Here is a 26,379-nt window from a genome sequence, read left to right on the forward strand (position 1 = left end):
CTAAGTCTGTGATGAGGTAGATAACTGTTGCAGAGGGAAAAGGCATTCATGGACATGTCCAACTAAAACAATTGGTGACTAGTTATGGTAGGCAGTCTGAAAGACACACACACACACAATCCATTTACAAAATGATGTTGCGTGGTTTAATAACAGGAGAGAAACAAACCCCCTACCTGAAGTTTTCTCAAGATAAGTGCTTTTGTGCTGTGAGGTCACCATTCATGGAGATGGGTGAAAATCCCCTTCAGCATCACGTCTCCATCGGCCTCTTTTGAAATGCACGAGGCAAGGCCCATTTGAAAGGCAGAACATTTTGGTAACGCAAGGCTCATGCATGTGTAATGCGCCTAGGCTTACTGTAGAGTCTTGTCGCACAGTGCTCAATAGCCTCTCTTCATGAGCCAGGCTATTATACTCGTGAGAAGCGATTGGGAGAGTAAAGGAGATGGAACATAGGGGTATTTCGACAGATGGGAAGGCTAAATAGTTGTTTGAGTTGAGTGTAAAGCATGATGCCTGAAGTGTAGGACAACCACGTCACACACACTAATGTAAACGCTCACACACACACACACAATAGGCAAACAGGACATTGTACGTTTCACCATGGTATTACCTACACTTGTTGGTTGTGACTTTAGCTGAATAGCTTCTCAGGGAGGTGTTGACGCTTGTTTTTGACGTTTCATTTGAACTCATCTGTTGCTCTCGTTTCCATCGCCTCATTTGCACATTTTAGGCACCCATTTCATGCGCCCATTTTATTTCATTTTGTCTTCACAGCACTGTTGAGTGCAGACAATTTGATCAGTGTCAGCATGGCAGACAGAACCAACATAATAAGACACATTTGCTACTTCAGCCAGATATTTCAAATCCCAAATTAGACAAAGGCGCTTCTCTGTAAGTGGTTGAATTCTTACTTGTCACAGCGGTGTGCATCATGTTTGCAAGGTGTATCAAATGTGATCAGACTCTTCATTTCACCCGTCTGATTGCGTCCTACTTAAAGGGACGATCGGGCATTTTAGCTAGCTGTCTGAGTTGGCACGATTCGGCAGTGTTCATGTTTGGCTAGGTCTTTCTTGGGCTGTAGACTAAAGCATATCAGGTGACGTGTTTACCAAGAGTATCTAAATGCTGTGAGTGTGAAAGGGAACGCTATGCACTCTATCGCTGTCTGACTGGCTTCAATGGGCAGAGTTGGAGGGACTTAGACTATACGTTGAATAACATGGAACAATTTGTATTTCTATTTTATTTTAGGTCATCAAATTCCAGTCCTTTTGAAGGCCACACCTGCTGACATTGTCCCCCTGGCATTTTTGTGATCAGCTAATGTTATTTATTTGCTAGAGTCCACACGCCTTCTTACCAAGGTCTCAGTCAGTCTGTGATCAAAAGGCAAGATCAAGGACCAAACCCCATTTTACACCACGCCCCCCCAGGGCCAGACCCATTTTACACCACGCCCCCCCAGGGCCAGACCCAGTTTACACCACGCCCCCCCAGGGCCAGACCCAGTTTACACCACACGCCCCCCCAGGGCCAGACCCAGTTTACACCACACGCCCCCCCAGGACCAGACCCAGTTTACACCACACGCCCCCCCCAGGGCCAGACCCAGTTTACACCACACGCCCCCCCCAGGGCCAGACCCAGTTTACACCACACGCCCCCCCAGGGCCAGACCCAGTTTACACCACACGCCCCCCCAGGGCCAGACCCAGTTTACACCACACGCCCCCCCCAGGACCAGACCCAGTTTACACCACACGCCCCCCCCGCCCCCCCCCCCCCCCCCCAGGACCAGACCCAGTTTACACCACACGCCCCCCCCCCAGGGCCAGACCCAGTTTACACCACACGCCCCCCCCCCCCCAGGGCCAGACCCAGTTTACACCACACGCCCCCCCAGGGCCAGACCCAGTTTACACCCCCCCTCCGGCGAGGTGAGCGGAGTGTCTCCCTCCCTTCTACCCACTCCTCCCTTTCACTCCTCCACTCTGCCAGGACTGTTAATCCTCCAATCTTGGCCGCTGATTTGCTTCCTTCAACAGGAAATGGAAATAAAGGGGATGAGAGGGATGATGAGAGGAGCCTGGAGGGTTACACACAATTCCAGGGAGATGCTTTTGGAGTTACTGCCAGGAGCCTCAATGACATAAGACCTAGTGTGACACGATAATCCAGACTACAAGCGCACAAACGCACAGACACACACACGTTATTTGGGCTCTACACTGCGTAGCCGATTTCAAAACGGGGGACATAAAATGTGGTTGACGATAAACTTACCACCTATGGACCTACTGCCATCTAGCGACTGTTACTGGGAGAGAACAATGGGAAAGAAATTTATGAAAGGAGAAAATATTTGCCCCTGAAAATATGTATTTATTCAGAGCTTGTTAATCTTAGGATTCTATTTATCAAACATCTCTTCAACATGCCCTTGCTCAGACACCATCTCCTCCTTTTTTATTTAATCATTTATTAATCTATGGGATTATTTTCTTGTTTGAGGTATCTATAGGTATGTGTGTGTATATATCTCTCTCTATCTATCGTAAATCAGTGTAAAAGTATCCTTCCTGTATTATAACCTTCTATGAATATATAATCTGTGTCTTCGTGCAGGTTCAGGTATGCCTCGTGGTTGTGCAATGTTTGTAGCGTCACTAATCTCATAAGTGGATTGACTTTTACTGCTGCCTCATTTACCCCCCGTGAGCCTACTCTGTTTTAAGGAGAGGAGAAAGACTAGATTAGTTCATTTCTGTGAAGCACTCAGTGATAAAGTCATTTGTTTTTGTTTGACCTTGCATTTATTATCCGTTCACATGGGCAAATGGTGTGAGTAGGCCACATGTATCCTCGTAGCGTGAATGTATCCTTGGCTTCTAGTATTTTTTTTATTTTTTTTTACACCCAAAATAAAATCATGAAAAATGTTCTGTTTCTCCCTGACTGTCTTGTTTTTATTTGGGTCATTGTTAGTTCTCAAAGATTGTCTTGTTTAAAACAATATAGCTCCATTATCTTTTCTACATACTTCATATCTGGTTTTAGTAGAAGTTTACACTGAGAACTTTTTACCATCCTGAAAATTATTATTAAACATTTTTTCAATATTTTTGGGAGTGGCGGCAACGCTGCTGAATGAATATAGAGGAAACACTGGTTGTCTGTCTTGTCCTACAGGAAAAGTATAATCTCTCTATAGACGAACGACTGTTGTGTGTCTTGTCCTATAGGAAAGTACCTGCTGCCCTATGTGTCCCCCCAGCAGGCATGGCAGACCCCGTCAGAGACCTCCAATCTGGTGCGGATGTGCTCCACCACCCTGGGGAAGTCCGCACCCTCACTCACCTCTAGTCTGGTGAGTACTTATGGGTCATGGCATCCCATGATTCCTCTTCCTCACTCTGTCCCCCCATGCTTTGATGTTGAGACCAGGATATTGTTAATCGGGTATTTGATTGCTGTATTTATCAGAAGTTTTTTGGCATACAAGCCATTCAGCAATTCCGATACAATGAATACACAGCATCTGAATGTCAATCAGTAAAAATGGCAGACAAATTGTTATTTTACCTTCATCTCAAGGTTCTAGTAGTAGTGATTCATATTTTGTCAGAGCCTTAGTATTCAGGCCCTTAACGTTCCACAATCAACGCGCACTTAAAGATGATTCCAGAAAAAGAGAGAATCAAGGTGATTCTGTGAAGTGGTTTTAAAGGAGATCCGTCTGAGGTCTTGATTGTAGCAGAGATGGACTAATCCCTCAGTCTGAAATGACCTCGGTCACCAGTGACTAGTCTCACTTCGACCTTCAACGAACCTTTAAGTCAGATATCACCCATCTCGCCTATGTCCTTTCAGATAACAAAACGATAGCCAGCCCGGTTTTACTTTTAATGGGAAAGGATGTCATTCCTGCTCCATTTCAAGTGAGTGAGAAGTCATTGAAAGTTGAAGCTAAGCCGATTCTGTCCAGATATGAGTCACTCAGTCCAGCCCAGGGGTTTTATCTGTTTGTGTTTTCACTTGTACAAATGAAAATATATACAGCCTCTACATTGCTTTCCAACGAAGGTGCATAAACAGGGGAGAAACCAGAAATTTGAAATACAGTTTTCATTAACTCTTGGATACAATGGAAGTCGGGCAGAAAAATACTTACAATATTTATTAAAACCATGTGTTTCAGAGTACATCTTTCATTAGTGTTTTCCCAAGTCATGTCTTGTCATAAGATTTGCTTTCATCTGAATGTGGAGATTCAGAGAAGGCCCATCTGTGTGGATGTTTCTGTAAACCAAACAATTTACAGCATTATAGACAGCTGTTTGGATCTGAGCAAATATCGAACGTGCTGAATGTTTCTCAACACTGGGGGGCGCCAGTGTGCTGTTTGGAGTTTGCCAACAGACATTCATTGTTTGAGGTGCATGCATATCAGAGCCTTGATGAACACATGGGTCTTTGTGAATGAGATTCAATGTGCTTCGTCAATATACAGTGTTATGTGGGCACATGAAAAACAAACAAGTATTCTCAATGTATATTAATTGAAAGAGTAGTCATACAGTATTTGACACAGGGATGTATTAACATCCTGTACACATGCCTGATCTTATCTTTTCCCATACACAATCTAACAAATAATCAATGACAACAAGATAATGAGTAAATGTTCAACAGGACTTTACCCAAAGACACAGAACCCGTAAGAACCCAAAGACACAGAACCCGTAAGAATCCAAAGACCTAGAACCCACTAAAGATCTCATGGCAGCTATCACCCTCGTTGCTGTGAAAAATATGTTCTCAGTCAACTTACCTGGTAAAATAATTGTCAATAAAAATACAAAAGATCACAGTATGGTCAATGTTTGGTCCTCATAGTGTTTCCCCAATCCTGGTTTTTGGGGACCCAACAGCTTAATCATCAGTCAATCAGTTGAATCTTTTGGGTTAGTGCTGGTTTGGTAAACTGTCATAATATCTGTTCCCCATCATATCATGATATCAGATCCCCATTAATATCAGGTCCCATCATATCATGATATCAGATCCCCATTAATATCAGGTCCCCATCATATCATGATATCAGATCCCCATTAATATCAGGTCCCCATCATATCATGATATCAGATCCCCATTAATATCAGGTCCCCATCATATCATGATATCAGATCCCCATTAATATCAGGTCCCCAATGCGTCTGGTCTCCATGAAGTCTCCATGAGGTCATGCCCCCTCCCCAGAGGTGAGTGTGGAGTGGTGGGTGAAGAGCCTCCCTGGAGACTGCCACGTCTTATTAGATTCTCCTCAGACCCTGTAAACAGGAGCCCAGACCCCATTTAGTAAGGGCTGATTGAAATCAATGATTGCTGAGGCCAGGGTCAATGCAGCACAAACAGAATGTCATTACACAGGGCTGAGAGAAGAGCCGTATTCTCATCTATTGTTTCTCATTGGTAGCTAGTTTTTGTGTGCGTATTCTGAGAGTATTTGTGCGTGCGCCGGTTTACGTGGTCACCTTTTGTATGTGTGTTTGAGTATTTGTGTGCATGTTGAGGGTTGTATGTCTGCATGTTAGTAGGTATGTATTTGTATAACTGTCAGAGTATCTGTGTTGTCTGATTGGTATGTAGCTTGGTGTAGCTTGGTGTATCAGTCCACGGCACGACTGATGGTAATGTTTATCCTTATCGGTCTGTTTTCATGCCTCTGTCTCCCTAGCCCCCCTGAAGAAATGAAATGCTGCTCCCCACTGCTTACACAGTCTGGTGTGGACGCGTCGAATCCTTGATGCATGGCCACATCCTAATAGCATCTTTTAGAGTGGATAGTACTGTGGTAAATTCTCAGGTGAACGCCATCTCTAGAGTCGTGGTATTATTTTGTCAGGAAACTGGGTGCATAATAGATGCTGGTGATTCATATTTGACCTTGAGAAAAGTCTCTGTATACAGTACTGTCGTCAGGGACAGTTTTTATTTTTGTGTTTGTCAGGGACCATGCCCAACTAGTTACACCTGAGATGGCTTTCTGTGGGACCAGATGATTGTGGATCATTGCTACAGAATTCCAGATCGCAATGTCTGAAAAGTAGGAAATATTATTAACCAGGTTGCTATTGGTAAATAAGTGTGCTCAATGACTGACTTGGATTGTAAGAGGTATATTAGAATATGCATTCTCAGTCGGCAGGTATCCTGAGTTTTGGGACTTGAATCACAGTTTAAAAACTAATCCGTCTCGTATGAAAAGCTGGCTTTGTTCCATCAAATTAAACATTTCACTGCAGCATTGGGCTGTTTAGCCCCAGGGACCATGTTACACTATTTTTATATATGAAAAAACACATTAGCCTTCTCATAATCCTCTTCTGTTCTTTTGGAAGATCCTGTCAGGGCTGCCCATGTCAGCTTTATATGTATCCAATCTCTATATAGGCTTTGGCCCATGGATCTCATGCTGAAATATAATATTCTTAGGAGAATACAAATTATCATTAGAATTATTAATTCATTACGGTGGGGTTCTCAAAAGGGCCATTGAAGTTTGAAGCAGGAGTTGGAACCGGTTCAGCGAACAAAACTGGGAGAAAAAAAAATATGTTTTTCTCCCAGTTTTGTTCGCTGAACCGGTTCCAACTCCTGCTTCAAACTCCAATGACCCTTTTGAGATATATATATATTTGAGAAACCAAAATCAGAACCATGAACGCAAGTGATCTATACTGTCCCGGAACAGAACGGTTATTTTCAGAGCATGGGAACCGGTTAATGTTTTACGTTGTGGCCATTTTTTCCTTCAGCCCTACACAAAACGCAAACAAATTACCTATTCAAAGCCCTCTCTGTCACTCAAACTGTCTGCCTGCCAGAAAATATTTGCCAGTGTGTGTGCCAGGGTTTCCGTTAAGTAACGTGACCGGGAAGATTTCAATTTACCGGGCATTGGAGAATTTTGCCGGACGTTCAGAACCGACCTGGCGCAGCCAGCACCATCAGTAAATTAGGAATATTGGCCAAATGAGCCACATTTACATGTCCTTAAACCACCTATAACAAAAATACTTTCTTCTGTTTCGATGTGTAGAATATGCAAAACTTTATGGCCAATTATTTTTGTTTTCTGTTCTCCTAAAACAGTACAGTATGTCCACATCACTGTTCAGCTGTCAGAGATTTGAGCACTAAATGCATCAGGGCTTTGGATGCATAGACCTATAGGCTTAGGCATCCACTATATACAGTGGAATGTATCATTCCATGAGACTGACCAGGTAAATCCAGGTGAAAGCTATGATCCCTTATTGATGTTACTTGCTAAATCCACTTCAATCTGTGTAGATGAATGGGAGGAGACAGGTTAAAGAAGGATTTTTAAACAGTGAAACAATTGAGACATGGATTGTGGATGTGTACCATTCAGAGGGTGAATGGGCAGTTTTTGAACGGGGTATGGTAGTAGGTGCCAGGCGCACTGGTTTGAGTGTGTCATAACTGAAACGCTGCTGGGTATTTGAAGCTCAGCAGTTTCCCGTGTGTATCAAGAATGGTCCACCACCCAAAGGATATCTAGCAACTTAACACAACTGTGGGAAGCATTGGAGACAACATGGGGGCCAGCATCCTTGTGGAGTCCATGCCCTGACAAACTGAGGCTTTTCTGAGGGCAGAAAGAGGCACATTCCATGTTCAAAGGCACTTAAATATTGTCTTGCCCATTCACCCTCTGAATGGCATGCAACTCGATATTAAAGGTGTTCTTAATGTTTTGTACACTCAGTGTATATACAGTACCTGTCAAAAGTTTGGATACACCTACTCCCAAGATTTTTCTTTATTTTTACTATTTTCTACATTGTAGAATAATAGTGAAGACATAACTACGAAATAACACATATGGAACCATGTAGTAACCAAAAAAGTATAAAACCAATATATTTTATATTCTTAAAAGTAGCCACCCTTTGCGTTGATTGACAGCTTTGAAAGCTCTTGGCTTTCTCTCAACCAGCTTCACCTGGAATGCTTTCCAAAAGTCTTGGAGTTCCCACATGCTGAGTACTTGTTGGCTGCTGTTCCTTCACTCTGCGGTTCAACTCATCCCAAACCATCTCAATTGGGTTGAGTTCGGGTGATTTTGGGGGCCAGGTCATCTGATGCAGCACTCCATCACTCTCCTTGGTCAAATAGCCCTTACACAGCCTGGAGGTGTGTTGGATCATTGTCCTGTTGAAAAACAAATGATACTCCCATTAACTTCAGAATTGGTGGTTCCCCTGCGGGACGGTTGAGCTAACGTAGGCTAATGCGATTAGTATGAGGTTGTAAGTAACAAGAACATTTCTCAGGACATAGACATATCTCTGATATTGGCAGAAAGCTTCAATTCTTGTTAATCTAACTGCACTGTCCAATTTACAGTAGCATGGTATTCTTTCACTGTAATGGCTATTGTTTGAGAAGAGTGCACAGTTTTGAACATGAAAAGTTACTAATAAACAAATTAGGCACATTTGGGCTGTCTTGATCCCAAATTTTGAACAGAAATGCAATGGTTCATTGAATCATACTAAAACTTTGCACATACACTGCTGCCATCTAGTGCCAATATCTAAATTGCACCTGGGCTGGAATAATACATTATGGCCTTTCTCTCGCATTTCAAAGATGGTACAACATTTTTATATATATATATATATATATATATATATATATATATATATATATATATATATTATTCTTCTTTGTATTATCTTTTACCAGATCTAATGTTATATTCTCCTACATTCCTTTCACATTTACAGAAACTTCAAAGTGTTTCCTTTCAAATGGTACCAAGACAATGCATATCCTTGCTTCAGGGCCTGAGCAACAGGCAGTTAGATTTGGGTATGTCATTTTAGGCAAAAATTGAAAGAAAGGGGACAATCCTTAAGAGGTGAAGCTCTACTCTGCATCTCATAACGACACGGCAGTTGAAACCAAAAATCTCACATTTGGACTCATCACACCAAAGGACAGATTTCCACTGGTCTGCTGTCCATTGCTTGTGTTTCTTGGCCCAAGCAAATCTCTTCTTGTTATTGGTGTCCTTTAGTAGTGGTTTCTTTGCAGCAATTTGACCATGAAGGCCTGATTCCCGCGGTCTCCTCTGAACAGTTGATGTGTCTTACTTGACCTCTGTGAAGCATTTATTTGGGCTGCAATATCTGAGGTGGTTAACTCTAATGAACTTATCTTCTGCAGAGGTAACTCTTCCTGTGTCGGTCCTCATGAGAGCCAGTTTCATTATTGCACTTGATGGTTTTTGAGACTATACTTGAAGAAACTTTCAAACTTCTTGAGACTTTCCGTATTGACTGACCTTCATGTCTTAAAGTAATGATGGACTATCATTTCTCTTTGCTTATTTGAGCTGTTCTTGCCGTAATATGAACTTGGTCTTTTACCAAATAGCCCCATCTTCAGTATACAACCCCTACCTTGAGTATACAACCTGTAGCTCAGTTGGTAGACCTGTAGCCTTCCCTGTAGCTCAGTTGGTAGAGCATGGTGTTTGCAACACCAGGGTTGTGGGTTCGATTCCCACGGGGGGCCAGCACAGAAAAAAAATGTATGAAATTGTATGAAATGTATGCATTCACTACTGTAAGTCGCTCTGGATAAGAGCGTCTGCTAAATGACTAAAATGTAAATGTCACAACACTGATTGGCTCAAACGTATTAAGAAGGAAAAATTCCACAAATTTCCTTTTAACAAGGCACACGTGTTAATTTAAATTAATTCTAGGTGACTACCTCATGAAGCGGGTTGAGAGAATGCGAAGAGTTTGGAAAGCGGTCATCAGGTGTTATGTCATAATTTTGATGTCTTCACTATCATTCTACAATGTAAAAATAAAGAAAAACCCTTGAATGAGTGTGTCCAAACATTTGACTGGTTGTATGTGTGTTTACACATAAACCCAGCAAAAAAATAAATTTCCCTTTTTCAGACCCTGTCTTTCAAAGACAATTCGTAAAAATCCAAATAACTTCACAGATCTTCATTGTAAAGGGTTTAAACGACCGTTCCACAGGTGCATGTTTAAGACGCTTACAGACGGTAGGCAATTAAGGTCACACTTATGAAAACTTAGGACACTAAAGAGGCCTTTCTACTGACTCTGAAAAACACCAAAAGAAAGATGCCCTGGGTCCCTGCTCATCTGTGTGAAAGTGCCTTAGGCATGCTGGAAGGAGGCAATGGGACTGCAGATGTGGCCTGAACAATAAATTGCAATGTCCGTACTGTGAGACGCCTAAGACAGTGCTACAGGGAGACAGAACGGACAGCTGATTGTCCTCGCAGTGGCAGACCACGTTTAACAACACCTGCATACGATCGGTACATCCGAACATCACATCAGTGGGACAGGTATGGGATGGCAATAACAACTGCCCAAGTTACACCAGGAATGCACATTCCCTCCATCAGTGCTCAGACTGTCCTCAATAGGCTGAGAGAGGCTGGACTGAGGGCTTGTAGGCCTGTTGTCCGGTGAGGACCTGCCTAACATCACCGGCAACAACGTCGCCTATAGGCACAAACCCACCGTCGCTGGACCAGACAGGACTGGCAAAAAGTCCTCTTCACTGACGAGTCGCGGTTTGGTCTCACCAGGGGTGAACTTACCAACATTACGACCAGGAATACGACTTTCCCCAAGCGGATCCACTGTTTGCACCACCACCCAGGACAATGGATCGGATCCCAGTAGGCGACCCAAAACAACAGTGCCGCAGAAGGGGCAGACGGAGTGGTCTTTTGGTCAGGCTCCGTAGACGGGCACATCGCTCACCGCTCCCGAGTATACTTCTAGCCAATGTCCAATCTCTTGACAACAAGATAGATGAAATTCGAGCAAGGGTTGCCTTCCAGAGAGACATCAGAGATTGTAACATTCTCTGTTTTACGGAAACATGGCTCACTCGGGGTACGTTATCAGTCAGTACAGCCACCCGGTTTCTTCACGCATTGCGCAGACCGAAACAAACATCTCTCTGGTAAGAAGGGCGGGGGGGGGGGGGGTATGCCTTATGATCAATGAGTTGTGGTGTGATCATAACATACAGGAACTCAAGTCCTTTTGTTCACATGACCTATAATTCCTTAAAATCAAATGCCGACCGCATTATCTACCAAGAGATTTCGCTTCGATTATAATCACAGCCGTGTATATCCCCCCCCCCCCCCCCAAGCAGACACCTCGACGTACCTGAAAGTACTTTATTGGACTCTATGTAAACTGGAAACCCACATCCTCTTGCATTTATTGTAGCTGGGGATTTTAACAAAGCAAATCTGAAAACAAAGGCTCCCTAAATTAGCAACATTGAATGTGCTACCCGGGCTGGCAGCATTCTGGATCATTGCTACAAACTTCCGCGACGCATACAAAGCCCTCCCTCGCTCTCCTTTCGGCAAATCTGACCACGACTCAATTTTGTTGCGCCCAGCCTATAGACAGAAACTAAAACAGGAAACGCCCGTGCTCAGGTCTGTTCAACGCTGGTCCGACCAATCTGATTCCACACTTCAAGATTACTTCGATCACGTGGACTGGGATATGTTCCGGATAGCCTCAGACAACAACATTGATGTATACGCTGATTCGGTGAGCGAGTCTATTAGCAAGTGCATCGGTGATGTTGTACCCACGGTGACTATTAAAACCTTCCCCAACCAGAAACCGTGGATTGATGGCAGCATTTACGCAAAACTGAAAGCGTGAATTACTGCTTTTAACCTCTCTAGGGTCGGCGGGATGAAATCGTCCCACCTACGTAACAGCCAGTGGAATCCTGTGGCACGTTATTCAAATATCTTAGAAATGTTATTACTTCAATTTCTCAAACATATGACTATTTTACAGCATTTTAAAGACAAGACTCTCGTTAATCTAACCACACTGTCCGATTTCAAAAAGGCTTTACAACGAAAGCAAAACATTAGATTGTCAGCAGAGTACCCAGCCAGAAATAATCAGACACCCATTTTTCAAGCTAGCATATAATGTCACAAAAACCCAGAAGACAGCTAAATGCAGCACTAACCTTTGATCTTCATCAGATGACACACCTAGGACATTATGTTATACAATACATGCATGTTTTGTTCAATCAAGTTCATATTTATATCAAAAACCAGCTTTTTACATTAGCATGTGACATTCAGAACTAGCATACCCCCCGCAAACTTCCGGCGAATTTACTAACAATTTACTAAATTACTCACGATAAACGTTCACAAAAAGCATAACAATTATTTTAAGAATTATAGACACAGAACTCCTCTATGCACTCGATATGTCCGATTTTAAAATGGCTTTTCGGTGAAAGCACATTTTGCAATATTCTAAGTAGATAGCCCGGCATCACAGGGCTAGCTATTTAGACACCCAGCAAGTTTAGCACTCACCAAACTCAGATTTACTATAAGAAAATGTTTATTACCTTTGGTGTTCTTCGTCAGAATGTACTCCCAGGACTTCTACTTCAATAACAAATGTTGGTTTGGTCCCAAATAATCCATAGTTATGTTCAAATATCCTCTGTTTTGTTCGTGCGTTCAAGACACTATCCGAATGGTAAAGGGTGACGAGCACGACGCATTTCGTGACAAAATTCTAAATATTCCATTACCGTACATCGAAGCATGTCAACCGCTGTTCAAAATCCATTTTTATGCCATTTTTCTCGTAAAAAAGCGATAATATTCCGACCGGCAAAGCCTGTTTACATTCAACGAGAGAGAAAGTAAAAGCATGGGATCCCCTCGTGCACGAGCCTTAGTCTGATGGCCCTCTGATCGGCCACTATCCAAACACGCTAATGTGTTTCTGCCTGGGGCTGGAATCACATCATTCAGCTTTTTCCCTTCTTCTGAGAGCCTATGGGAGCCGTAGGAAGTGTCACGTTACAGCAAAGATCCTCAGTCTTCAATAAACAGAGGCAAGAAGTTCAAGGAATGGTCAGAGAGGGTACTTCCTGGTTGGAATCTTCTCAGGTTTTTGCCTGCCATAGGAGTTCTGTTATACTCAGACACCATTCAAACAGTTTTAGAAACTTTAGGGTGTTTTCTATCCAAAGCCAATAATTATATGCATATTCTAGTTACTGGGTAGGAGTAGTAACCAGATTAAATTGGGTACGTTTTTTTATCCGGACGTGTAAATACTGCCCCCTAGCCCTAACAGGTTAATCATGGCAAGGCGACCGGAAATATGACCGAATACAAACAGTGTAGCTATTCCCGCCGCAAGGCAATAAAACAAGCTAAGCGTCAGTATAGAGACAAAGTGGAGTCGCAATTCAACGGCTCAGACACGAGATGTATGTGGCAGGGTCTACAGTCAATAACGGATTAAAAAAGAAAACCAGCCCCGTCGCGGACATCGACGTCTTGCTCCCAGACAAACTAAACTTCTTTGCTCGCTTTGAGGACAGTACAGTGCCACTCTCACGGCCCGCTACCAACACCTGCAGGCTCTCCTTCACCGCAGCCAACGTGAGTAAAACATTTAAACGTGTTAACCCTCGCAAGGCTGCCGGCCCAGACGGCATCCCTAGCTGCGTCCTCAGAGCATGCGCAGACCAGCTGGCTGGTGTTTATGGACATATTCAATCAATCCCTATCCCAGTCTGCTGTTCCCACATGCTTCAAGAGGGCCACCGTTGTTCCTGATCCCAAGAAAACTAAGGTAACTGAGCTAATCGACTATTTCCCATTAGCATGCCCTTCCGTCATCATGAAGTGCTTTGAGAGACAAGCCAAGGATCAAGTCACCTCCACCCTACCTGACACCCTAGACCAACTCCAATTTGCTTACTGCCCCAATAGGTCTACAGACGACGCAATCGCAATCACACTGCACACTGCCCTAACCCATCTGGACAAGAGGAATACCTATGTAAGAATGCTGTTCATTGACTACAGCTCAGCATTCAACACCATAATACCCTCCAAACTCGTCATTAAGCTCGAGACCCTGGGTTTCGACCCCGCCCTGTGCAACTAGTGTCCTGCACTTTGACGGGCCGCCCCCAGGTGGTGAGGGTAGGAAACAGCATCTTCACCCCGCTGATCCTCAATAGTGGGACCCCACAAGGGTGCGTTCTCAGCCCTCTCCTGTACTCCCTGTTCACCCATGACTGTGTGGCCATGCACGCCTCCAACTCAATCAAGTTTGCAGACGACGCTACTGTGTTAGGCTTGATTACCACCAACAACGACGAGACGGCCTACAGGGAGGAGGTGAGGGCCCTCGGAGTGTGGTGTCAGGAAAATAACCTCACACTCAACGTAAACAAAACAAAGGAGATGATCGTAGACTTCAGGAAACAGCAAAGGGAGCATCCCCCTATCCACATCGACGGGACAGTAGTGGAGAAGGTGGAAGGTTTTAAGTTCCTCGGCGTACACATCACAGACAAACTGAAATGGTCCACCCACACAGACAGCGTGGTGAAGAAGGTGCAGCAGCGCCTCAACCTCAGGAGGCTGAAGAAATTTGGCTTGTCACCAAAAACACTCACAAACCTTTACAGATGCACAATCGAGAGCATCCTGTCGGGCTGTATCACCACCTGGTACGGCAACTGCTCCGCCCGCAACCGTAAGGCTCTCCAGAGGGTAATGAGGTCTGCACAACGCATCACCGGGGGCAAATTACCTGCCCCCCAGGACACCTACACCACCCAATGTCACAGGAAGGCCAAAAAGATCATCAAGGACAACAACCACCCGAGCCACTGCCTGTTCACCATGCTATCATCCAGAAGGCAAGGTCAGTACAGGTGCATCAAAGCTGGGACCAAGAGACTGAAAAACAGCTTCTATCTCAAGGCCATCAGACTGTTAAAAATCCTTCACTAACATTGAGTGGCTGCTGCCAACATACTGACATACTAGCCACTTTAATAATTAATCTCATATGTATATACTGTACTCTATACCATCTACTGCATCATGCCTGTGCCGTTCGGCCGTCGCTCATCCATATATTTATATGTACATATTCTTATTCATTCCTTTACTCTTGTGTGTGTGTAACAGATGTATATCGTACTCTCCTTGCGTTGTGTTTTCTCCTAATAAATCACATCAGCCAGTGGTCCCAGTTGAGCATCATTTATTCCCCTTGCATCACATTTTCATACTGGGGTCACAAAATACAAAAATACAATACAAAATATAACATGTGTAAATACCTGTTGTTAAATGAGAAACAGCACGGTAGTTGTGCAGGGCTTAATGATACTGATGGCTGTCGATGGCAAAAGCTGTAGCATGAAGACAACTGTGTTAGCAGTGGGCTTATGTGACCATTACAACGGTGTATGCTAGCTAACACTTATCTACAGCAATCATATGCCAAAGCACATTCCATAAATCCCCTCAATCCCTAGCAGGTACCATATACCCACACATGTATAAATCAGTAACGTACAGCAAACTTGTACACATTGTAAAATATAAAATATAAAACAGTATTCAGAACGTGACCTACCCCTCGCATCACATTTTCATACTGGGAAGACCTGACGTTCGCGATCTCCCCCTATCTGCAAGCGGGGCCAATCACAACACACCTTATTGTCATCAGTTGAACCAACCAATACGAATGCTTGAACATTAAGTACACATTTCTTTAGAGGCAAGTGGAAACATAACCAACCCTGTTACATGTGTATAAGGTAGTTTGTGGTGAAATTGTTAGATTACTTGTTAGATATTACTGCATGGTCGGAACTAGAAGCACAAGCATTTCGCTACGCTCACCTTAACATCTGCTAACCATGTTGTATGTGACCATTAAAACTTGATTTGATTTGGGTGATGATCGGATTCGCGTTTATCGTTGAATGAATGAGCGTTACACCAAGGCCTGTACTCTGGAGGTGGAGGGCACGTCATGGTCTGGGGCGGTGTGTCACAGCATCATCACACTGAGCTTGCTGTCATTGCAGGCAATCTCAATGCTGTGCGTTACAGGGAAGACATCATCCTCCCTCATGTGGTACCCTTCCTGCAGGCTCATCCTGACATGACCCTCCAGCATGACAATGCCACCAGCCATACTGCTTGTTCTGTGTGATTTCCTGCAAGCTCGGAATGTCAGTGTTCTGCCATGGTCAGCGACGAGCCCGGATCTTATTCCCATTGAGCACGTCTGGGACCTGTTGGATCGGAGGGTGAGGGCTAGGGCCATTCCCCCCCCAGAAATGTACAGGAACTTACAGGTGCCTTGGTGGAAGAGTGGGGTAACATCTCACAGCAAGAACTGGCAAATCTGGTGCAGTCCATGAGGAGAAGATGCATTGCAGTACTTAATGCAGCAGGTGGCCACACCAGATACTGACTGTTACTTTTGATTTTGACCCCCCCCCCCTTTGTTCAGGGACACATTATTCAATTTCTGTTAGTCACATGTCTGTCGAACTTGTTCAGTTTGTCTCAGTTGTTGAATCTTGTTATGTTCATACAAATATTTACACATGTTAAGTTTGCTGAAAATAAACGCAGCTGACAGTGAGAGGACATACATACAGTTGAAGTCGGAAGTTTAAATACACCTTAGCCAAATACATTTAAACTCAGATTTTCACAATTCCTGACATTTAATCCTAGTAAAAATTCCCTGACTTACGTCAGTTAGGATCACCACTTTATTTTAAGAATGTGAATGTCAGAGTAATAGAACAGTGAATTATTCATTTCAGCTTTTATTTCATCACATTCCCAGTGGGTCACAAGTTTACATACAGTCAATTAGTATTTGGTAGCTTTGCCTTTAAATTGTTTAACTTGGGTCAAACATTTTGGGTAGCCTTCCACAAGCTTCCCACAATAAGTTGGGTGAATTTTGTCCCATTCCTCCTGACAGAGCTGGTGTAACTGAGTCAGGTTTGTAGGCCTCCGGGCTTTGTGATGGCCACTCCAGTACCTTGACTTTGTTGTCCTTAGGCCATTTTGCCACAACTTTGGAAGTATGCTTGGGGTCATTGTCCATTTGGAAGACCCATTTGCGATCATGCTTTAACTTCCTGACTGATGTCTTGAGATGTTTCTTCAATATATCCACATAATTTTCCTACCTCATGATGCCATCTATTTTGTCAGGTGCACCAGTCCCTCCTGCAGAAAAGCACCCCCACCACATGATGCTGCCACCCCTGTGCTTCATGGTTGGGATGGTATTCTTCGGCTTGCAAGCCTCCCCCTTTTTCCTCCAAACATAACGATTGTCATTATGACCAAACAGTTCTATTTTTGTTTCATCATACCAGAGGACATGTCTTCAAAAAGTATGATCTTTGTTCCCATGTGCAGTTGCAAACCGTAGTCTGGCTTTTTTTATGGCGGTTTTGGAGCAGTGGCTTCTTCCTTGCTGAGCGGCCTTTCCGGTAATGTTGATATAGGACTCGTTTTACTGTGGAAATAGATACTTTTTTTTAACCTGTTTCCTCCAGCATCTTCAGAGGGCCCTTTGCTGTTGTTCTGGGATTGATTTGCACTTTTCGTACCAAAGTACGTTCATCTCTAGGAGACAGAACACGTCTCCTTCCTGAGCCGTTTGACGGCTGCGTGGTCCCATGGTGTTTATACTTGCGTACTGTTTGTACAGATGAACGTGGTACCTTCAGGAGTTTGGAAATTGCTTTTCTGAGGTCTTGGCTGATTTCTTTTGATTTTCCCATGATGTCAAGCAAAGAGGCACTGAGTTGGAAGGTAGGCCTTGAAATACATCCACAGGTACACCTCCAATTGACTCAAATTATGTCAATTAGCCTATCAGAAGCTTCTAAAGCCATGACATCATTTTCTGGTATTTTCCAAGCTGTAATAACTATAGTTATCACATTTCACATTGGATTTATTAACTACAAAATGGTAATATGACTTTTTATTTTAATTCTGGTGCCGCTCGGCAAGAAAACAAAGGAACACTAAACTTTTTTTGCGTTCAAACCGGTTGAGAACTTTATTTTGCTGGTCGGAACAGTGCAGAACGGGGGGAAGAAAATAAATTCTGTTCAGAACGAAACGATTGAACAATTATTTCCGTTCCAACCCCTGGTTCGAAGTGCTACAGTAAGTTTTAACATGAGAAGTTCAGCAAGGTGTCTCTTATGAACACTTCCCATCATTCCAAAGTCACTCACTCAGAGATGGCCTTTGGATATCTTTGGTCACATCGAGCCAAGAACTCATTAAACCTTGCTTTTAATTACACCAATTAGCGACAGCATTATAGAACAGTGGTCTTGTTGTCTGGGAATGGAAGGCAGCCAACACTCTGACAGTGCTGTACCAATGGTAGCATGTTGGTGTTTGAGACAATACAACATGAGCAGTTTGAGAGATGCTCTTGGCCTGGTGGATTAGTGTTTGAGGAGGAGGTTGATTTGCCTTTTGCTTCATTTTGGGAGATTACTGAAATGTGTGATAATGACGCTGTGTTTGTGCTAATAATTAACACGTATTATCCCTACTCTCAATATTGTTGTTATTGTACAGCAGTAATATTGGAATGCAACTCCTCAAGCTCTTCTCTGTTTGTATTCAGGCACCTGTTTCCCAGTGGATCCTGGTTGATATTCCTTCAAAGGCAGATTTCCTATCAGGAGCTGGATTTTGCATCAGCTCTGTAAAATGCTCCCTGAGCTTACCTTGAAGTATGGCAGTTAATTAACTCAATAATTTACTCATTATGTCTGCAGTGTTTCCTTGGTATTCACTGGTACGGTGGTATTAGTTTTCATTATATCATCTTCCTTCCTGAGTATGTCTGTCACGTTCATTGAGCCACACTAGAAGTATGTCACCTACGCTCAGTCTGGCCCATCTTCCTCACCTCCCAGCCCCCCAGTGCCAACTCTACCATGATCTCCCTCTATCAACCATGCCTTGTCCCCCCCCTCCCTTCGCAGGTCTGCTGTTATTACTTTCTCTCTTCTCCTCCTTCATGCTTTTCCGTCATGCCCCCGGGGGTGCAGGTCTCCTTCCCTTTTCGCATGGCACATCCCTGTTGACCATGATTAGGTTTGACAGGAAATCAATAGGTTTCTCCTGGCCTGAAATGGAGATAAGATTGTCATAATCCTGATGTTGTGGCTGTGTGGACTGGAATTCTCCTTCATTATTGTAGTCACTGATGTCCTTTGGAGATATCGTTTCTCCTGCATTGGATCTGCAGAGGTGATGTCAGAGCTGAGATGAGTTATATTGGACACAGTCCAAGGTGTGCTTTGTTTACAGCAGGGATCATCAACTAGATTCAGCCATGGGCCTATTTTTTTCTCTTTTTTTCTTGAGCGGATGGTCAGGGGGCTTGAACGTAATTACAAAAAATGTGTAGACTACTCAAACATAATAATTTCAAACCTTGCTTACATTTGTATACAATCACATATACAGTATCTCTCTACGCGTGGGGATACTTTGGAACAGTTTTCAAAAATTTTAATCACTTTGTTTTTAGTCTCAAAATGTTGAGGGCCAAATTGTCACCCGTGGGCCAAATTTGGCCCGCAAGGCCGCCAGTTGGGGAACCCTGGTTTACACTATTTGTGTATGTGGTTATAATGGTCCCATTTCTGACACCAACTGTACTTATTTTTAGCCAGAAAGCGAGGACTAATGCCAATGTGAAGAAACACAGTACTAACGTTTTTATTATACCATTATTTTTGTAAGTAAACAAGCACTGTACTACTGTACAGTATGCACCTCTTTGCTTGTATTGAAGTTGAACATAGCTACTGAATGTTTTTGAAATGAATGCTAATATACATACAAACCCTAGCATGTCCTTTCAGTCCCATTCTCAAGATCACCTTCCAAGGTCATATAAAGCCCATGACCTCACATGTCCAGTAATCTTAGATACATTACAATAATGTGACATGTTACTGTGTGTACATACATGCACAGGCAGGATATAAGTGAAAACTGTCACTTTCAATGAAATGGCTGCTGTTGAGAGGTCAGACCCCTGTCAAACTAATCTGCTGGGCATAATACAGTACATTCGGAAAGTATTCAGACCCCTTGACTTTTCACATTCTGTTATGTTACAGCCTCATTCTAAAATTGATTAAATAGTTTTTTTCCTAATTTTTCAGACAATACCCCATAATGACATGTATTTTTTTATTAAGAATAAAAAACTGAAATATCACTTTTACATTAGTATTCAGACCCTTTACTCATTACTTGGTTGAGGCTCCTTTGGCAGCGATTTAAAGCCTCAAGTCTTCTTGGGTATGACGCTACAAGCTTGGCTCACCTGTTTTTGGGGAGTTCTTCTCTGCAGATCCTCTCAATCTCTGTCAGGTTGGATGGGGAGCATTGCTGCTCAGCTATTTTCAGGTCTCTCCAGAGATCTTTGATCGGGTCCAAGTCTGGGCTCTGGCTGGGCCACTCAAGGATATTCGGAGACTTGTCCCGAAGCCACTCCTGTGTTGTTTTGGCTGTGTTCTTAGGGTCATTGTCTTGTTGGAAGGTGAATCTTTACCCCAGCCGTAGCGCTCTGTAGCAGGTTTTCATCAAGGATCTGTCTGTACTTTGCTCCGTTCATCTTTCCCGCGATCCTGACTAGTCTCCCTGCTGCCACTGCCATGCTTCACCGTAGGGATGGTGCCAGGTTTCCTCCAGAAGTGACACTTGGCATTCAGGCCCAAAGAGTTCAATCTTGGTATCATCAGACCAGAGAATCTTGGTTCTCTAGGTCAGAGTACTTTAGGTACCTTTTGGCAAACTCCAATCGGGCTGTCATGCTTTTTACTGATGATTGTCTTCCGTCTGGCCACTACCATAAAGGCTTGTTTGGTGGAGTGCTGCAGAGATGGTTGTCCTTCTGGAAGGTTCTCCCATTTCCACAGAGGAACTCTGGAGCTCTGTCAGTGACCTTCGGGTTCTTGGTCACCTCCCTGACCAAGGTCCTTCTCCCCGATTGTGCTAGGACGAGTCTTGGTGGTTCCAAACTTCTTCCATTTAATGATGGAAGTCCACTGGAAGACACATTTCTGTTGAATACATTCAGTTGGACATCTGACAAGGCATCCCCCTTTCCTTTTATTGTGTGTAGATTGAGGTAAACATTTTATTTAATCCATTTCATAGTAAGGCTGTAACGTAACAATGTGGAAAAAGGCAAGGGATCTGAATACTTTCTGAATGCGCTGTTTCTCTGTTTAGGCATTCTAAAATAATATTAAGCAACATTTTGACATTGTGTTTCTGCGCGTGATAGAATGGGAAATGAAATGAAAAGACAGGGAACACAGTCTGTACGGGAATCCTGTAGTAATCCCTGGCGGAATCCAACAGATATCCGTTTCATATGTGCTTATACATTTATCAGATATATAGTCCTTATAGTCGTGTAACATACTGAATCCCACTTCTGACACTAATCTACATTCTTTTATTCACCAAGCATAATACAGAACGAGTAGGTTGTATGGGATTTATTGCAACCTTGAGTTGCTTTGTGTGAGTGTTCTTGCACCACATTGTAAAAATGAGAAGAAACGTGTTTGTGCTAACTGCTTGGCCTTTCAATGCTCTGATGAAGGTCAAAAGGCCATCAATAAAACAATGATTCCAAGCGTGGGAGTGTGTGGGAGTTTTAATTTCATTTGAACAATTGTTGAACATCTGATGCACCTCTACTGAAGATGTGTGCGAGTGCATTTAGTTTTCTTGCACCACATTGCATCTTGGACTCCACTGTGAGGGATTGGTTCTTTAAGGTGACCTAGTCTGCTTTTCTTTCCAACTGAGGGATTGCCTATAGGGTTATAAGGTCATATATGCTCTCACTCCAAAGGACTGGCTATATACACAGATATGTCAGACTGAACTTTCACTGTAAAGGGTCTGTTTTAGTCTCTCTTTCTCCATCTATCTTTCTCCCCCCCTCTTTCATTTTATCTTTCTCTCCATCTCTTTATCTTTCTCTCTTTCTCCCCCTCCACAGGCCACGGCCCTCCTCCTCCTCTCCCTCCGATAAGCCCAGGCAGGGCAGAGGAGTAGCGGGGGCCTTGGGTCACTCAATCAGCTCTCACTGCAGGCTCTCAGGGCTCACTCCCACCAAAACCCCTCTCTCTTCTCCTCTCACTGCTCCACACTCCTACGTCCTCTCTTCCTCGCCACTCGCTGCAGGAAACGGCCTTACCTGCCCACCTGCCGGGAGGAAATGAGACACAGAAACCCCCTGGGACTTCCTTTAGAGTCCAGCATGCGGCCAAGGGCCTCTTCCGCCCAGACCCAGTGGTAGTTGCAGTGGCTCTACTCCCCACACTCTACTCTGGCTGATTTTCCAACCAGGCGTGTCCTGTAAGAGGTTGTTGAAAAGCGTATACCAGTAAAGGTTGTGTTGGCTACAGATTGAACTGGCCTTATTGAATGTGTTTCCTCTGAGTCTATTGTAAGGAAGTGAGCTGCCGCTGTAACCTTCTGATTTGTTTAAGTCGTTTCCAGACAGTTGCATTTGAATCCCTTCCATGAGCTCAGGGTATTGTTGTGGAGATTGTTCCTTAAACGCTACATGTTTGCCTCGCCGTGGAGCCTGCAGTATTTGCTTTCACTTTGCTCTGCGGGGAGCGTCCCTTGCATTGAATAAGACTAATGACCTTTCGGATAGGTTTTTCCGAGCTCTTCATTCTCACTTTTAAATGGAATTTCCTTAATTGTGCCCTCTAAGCAGCCGCAGACTGGGAGCAGGGAATTGGAAAAAGTAACTGGGACATAACGCAATGTTTTAATTCCCGCAGGTAATCTGGGGGGTATTGTTCAGAGCCAGAGAGGTGACAGGGCTAATCCACCTTCTGTTGAGCTTTGAAAAGTTGAAGAATGAATCCAAAACCAGTCCTGTTATTTTAGCGCAGTCTTCCCTCTCAATTATTTTCTCCCCCTTATCAGGAACCATACAAATGACTGGCAATCCGGCTGCAGTCAAACGCTGCTCTGTTCTAGACGGACAGAGAAGGGGAAAGTTTACGACCACGGTCACCTGTTTGACCTTCTACACGTTTTTTTCTCTCTCCTCAGCCATAGGTAGCTGATCAGCCGTCACTTGTTCATGCTCGATAACAGAACTCGTTTGATTTTGGCGGAAGACAGTGAGAATGGATGGGGCGCCGCTTAATATTCAGAGTAGAGTTACAGCAAATGGAAATGAGCGAGCGAGAGATGGAAGGGGGGGAGACGGAGGGGGGGGGAGACGGAGGGGGGGAGGAGGAGATGGAGGGGAGGGGAGACGTCTGTGAAATTGCGGGATGGAATTGGCGTGATGGCAATTGTAAACCTACTTATTTCTGTTAACTTCTTGGGGCTATGTGGGACGTTAGCGTGCCACCCGTGGAACACCCTATCAACAGCAGGTGCATTTCAAGAGCGGCAAATTTGAAACCAAATAAATGTCAAAATTCAAATTTCTCAAACATACAACTAACTTACAGCCTTTGAAAGATAAACATCTCCTTAATCTAACCACGTTGTCTGATTTCAAAAAGGTTTTACGGGGAAAGCATAAAGTTATGTTATGTTAGGAGAGTACATTGACAATAGCTGTGTGTAATGTATTGTCGATTCAAAGACAGGCGTCACCAAAACCATAAAATCAGCTAAAATTATGCACTAACCTTTTACAATCTTCATCAGATGACACTCCTAGGACATTATGTTAGACAATGCATGCATTTTTAGTTCTATCAAGTTCATATTTATATCTAAAAACAGCGTTTTACTATGGCGTTGATGTTGAGGAAATCGTTTCCCTCCAATAACCGGCAGTCAAGTCATCGCAACAAAATAATGAATTAATATTAGAAAACATTGGTAAAATATTATATTGTCATTCAAAGAATTATAGATTTACATCTCTTGAACGCAATGGACTTGCCAGATTTAAAATTAACCTTACTGGGAAATCACACTGCAATAATCTGAGCATTGCGCCCAGAAAAATACGCATTGCGATACAGACTAACCGCCATGTTGGAGAGATCTAAAATCGAAAATACTATGTAAATAATCCATTACCTTTGATTCTCTTCATCAGATGTCACTTCCAAAGAATCCCAGGTCCATAACGAATGTAGTTTTGTTCAAAAAGCTCATAATTTATGTCCAAAAACCTCCGTGTTGTTAGCACATGATCTAAGCCAGCCGGACTTCACTTCACTTCACGAACGGGAAAAATATATTTACGTTCGTTCAAACATGTCAAACGTTGTATCGCATAAATCATTAGGGCCTTTTTTAACCAGAACATGAATAAAATTCAAGGCGGACCATTGGGTTCTCTTTTAAAACGTTTCGGAATGAGAGTACCCACCATCAACTCGCGCGCAAGGTGTCTAATGGGCCATCACAGTTCCAAGGCTCTTCTTCAGTCAGATCTCAGAGTAGAAGACTCAAAACACTTTGTAAAGGCTGGGGACATCTTGTGGAAGCAATAGGAAGTGCCAAAATATTCCTCAGCCCCTTTGTTTTTCAATGGTATAGGCTTAAAGTCAATTCAACACATCAGGTATCCACTTCCTGTCAGAATCTGTCTCAGGGTTTTGCCTGCCAAATGAGTTCTGTTATACTCACAGACACCATTCAAACAGTTTTAGAAACTTTAGGGTGTTTTCTATCCATATATAATAAGTATGCATATTGTAGTTACTGGGTAGCATTAGTAACCAGATTAAATCGGGTACATTTTTTTATCCAGCCGTGAAAATACTGCCCCCTATACCCTAACAGGTTAATGCTAATCATTCAGAATGTGGCTACGGAAGTTGTGCCTGTGGCGGTGTGTAGCGTTGGAGAGCCCCGGTTGGGTCACTTGCTGAGTACCTGGGAACTGATATAACTTGTAATAGAGACAGCCAGGAAAGAAAAAAACGGCAATGTGGAAAATGAGTGAAAATTAACCTCTATGGGCAAACGTCCCACCCTAGTCAACAGCCAGTGGAATCCCGTGGCGCGATATTCAAATACCTTAGAAATGCTATTACTTCAATTTCTCAAACATATGACTATTTTACACCATTTTAAAGACAAGACTCTCGTTAATCTAACCACACTGTCCGATTTCAAAAAGGCTTTACAACGAAAGCAAAACATTAGATTATGTCAGCAGAGTACCCAGCCAGAAATAATCAGACACCCATTTTTCAAGCTAGTATATAATGTCACAAAAAACAAAACCACAGCTAAATGCAGCACTAACCTTTGATGATCTTCATCAGATGACACTCCTAGGACATTATGTTATACAATACATGCATGTTTTGTTCAATCAAGTTCATATTTATATAAAAAACCAGCTTTTTACATTAGCATGTGACTAGCATTCCCACCGAACACTTCCGGTGCATTCTGTTTGAGGTTCATGTTTTGTCCAGGATTTTTTTAGTTTTTTTGTTGTGCGCCTATTTTATTATTTTTATTAAGTGAAGTTTTAATTATTATTTAATTATAATTACTCACGATAAACGTTCACAAAAAACAACAATTATTTTAAGAATTATAGATACTGAACTCCTTTATGCAATCGCTATGTCCGATTTTAAAATAGCTTTTCGGTGAAAGCACATTTTGCAATATTCTAAGTAGATAGCCCGGCCATCACAGGCTAGCTATTTTGACACCCACCAAGTTTGGTGCTCACCAAACTCAGATTTACTATAAGAAAAATTGGATTACCTTTGCTGTTCTTCGTCAGAATGCACTCCCAGGACTTCTACTTCAACAACAAATGTTGGTTTGGTTCCAAATAATCCATAGTTATATCCAAATAGCGGCGTTTTGTTCGTGCGTTCAAGACACTATCCGAAGGGTGACGCGCCCGGCGCGTTTCGTGACAAAAAAATTCAAAATATTCCATTACCGTACTTCGAAGCATGTCAAACGCTATTTAAAATAAATTTTTATGCTTTTTTTCTCTCGTAAAATAGCGATAATATTCCGACCGGGAAACCCTGTTTTCGTTCAAAGACTGAAAATGTAAACATGGAGTCATCTCGTGCACGCGCGCCCCAGTCTCATTGTTCTTAGATCGACCACTTACCAAATGCGCTACTGTTTTTCAGCCATGGCCTGCAAAGTCATCATTCAACGTTCTGGCGCCTTCTGAGAGCCTATCGGAGCGTTAGAAAATGTCACGTTATGCCAGAGATCCCCTGTTTTGGATAGAGATGACAAAGAAGGCCAAGAAATGGTCAGAGAGGGCGCTTCCTGTTTGGAATCGTCTCAGGTTTTGGCCTGCCAAATGAGTTCTGTTATACACAGACACCATTCAA

At 43.1% G+C, this 26,379-nt stretch overlaps 1 protein-coding gene across 4 annotated transcripts in view; it reads left to right on the forward strand.

Annotated features, from left to right (window-relative positions):
- Positions 1–26,379, forward strand: part of mast4 (microtubule associated serine/threonine kinase family member 4) — a 166,596-nt gene that overhangs the window by 39,370 nt on the left and 100,847 nt on the right. For all 4 annotated transcript variants that reach the window (XM_029709662.1, XM_029709663.1, XM_029709664.1 and 1 more), the window contains exon 3: positions 3,261–3,385. In XM_029709662.1, coding sequence (XP_029565522.1) covers positions 3,261–3,385 — 125 coding nt within the window. The remainder of the gene's footprint in view (positions 1–3,260; positions 3,386–26,379) is intronic.

Source organism: Salmo trutta, chromosome 23, assembly GCF_901001165.1.
Source record: "Salmo trutta chromosome 23, fSalTru1.1, whole genome shotgun sequence".
Taxonomy (NCBI): Eukaryota; Metazoa; Chordata; class Actinopteri; order Salmoniformes; family Salmonidae; genus Salmo; species Salmo trutta.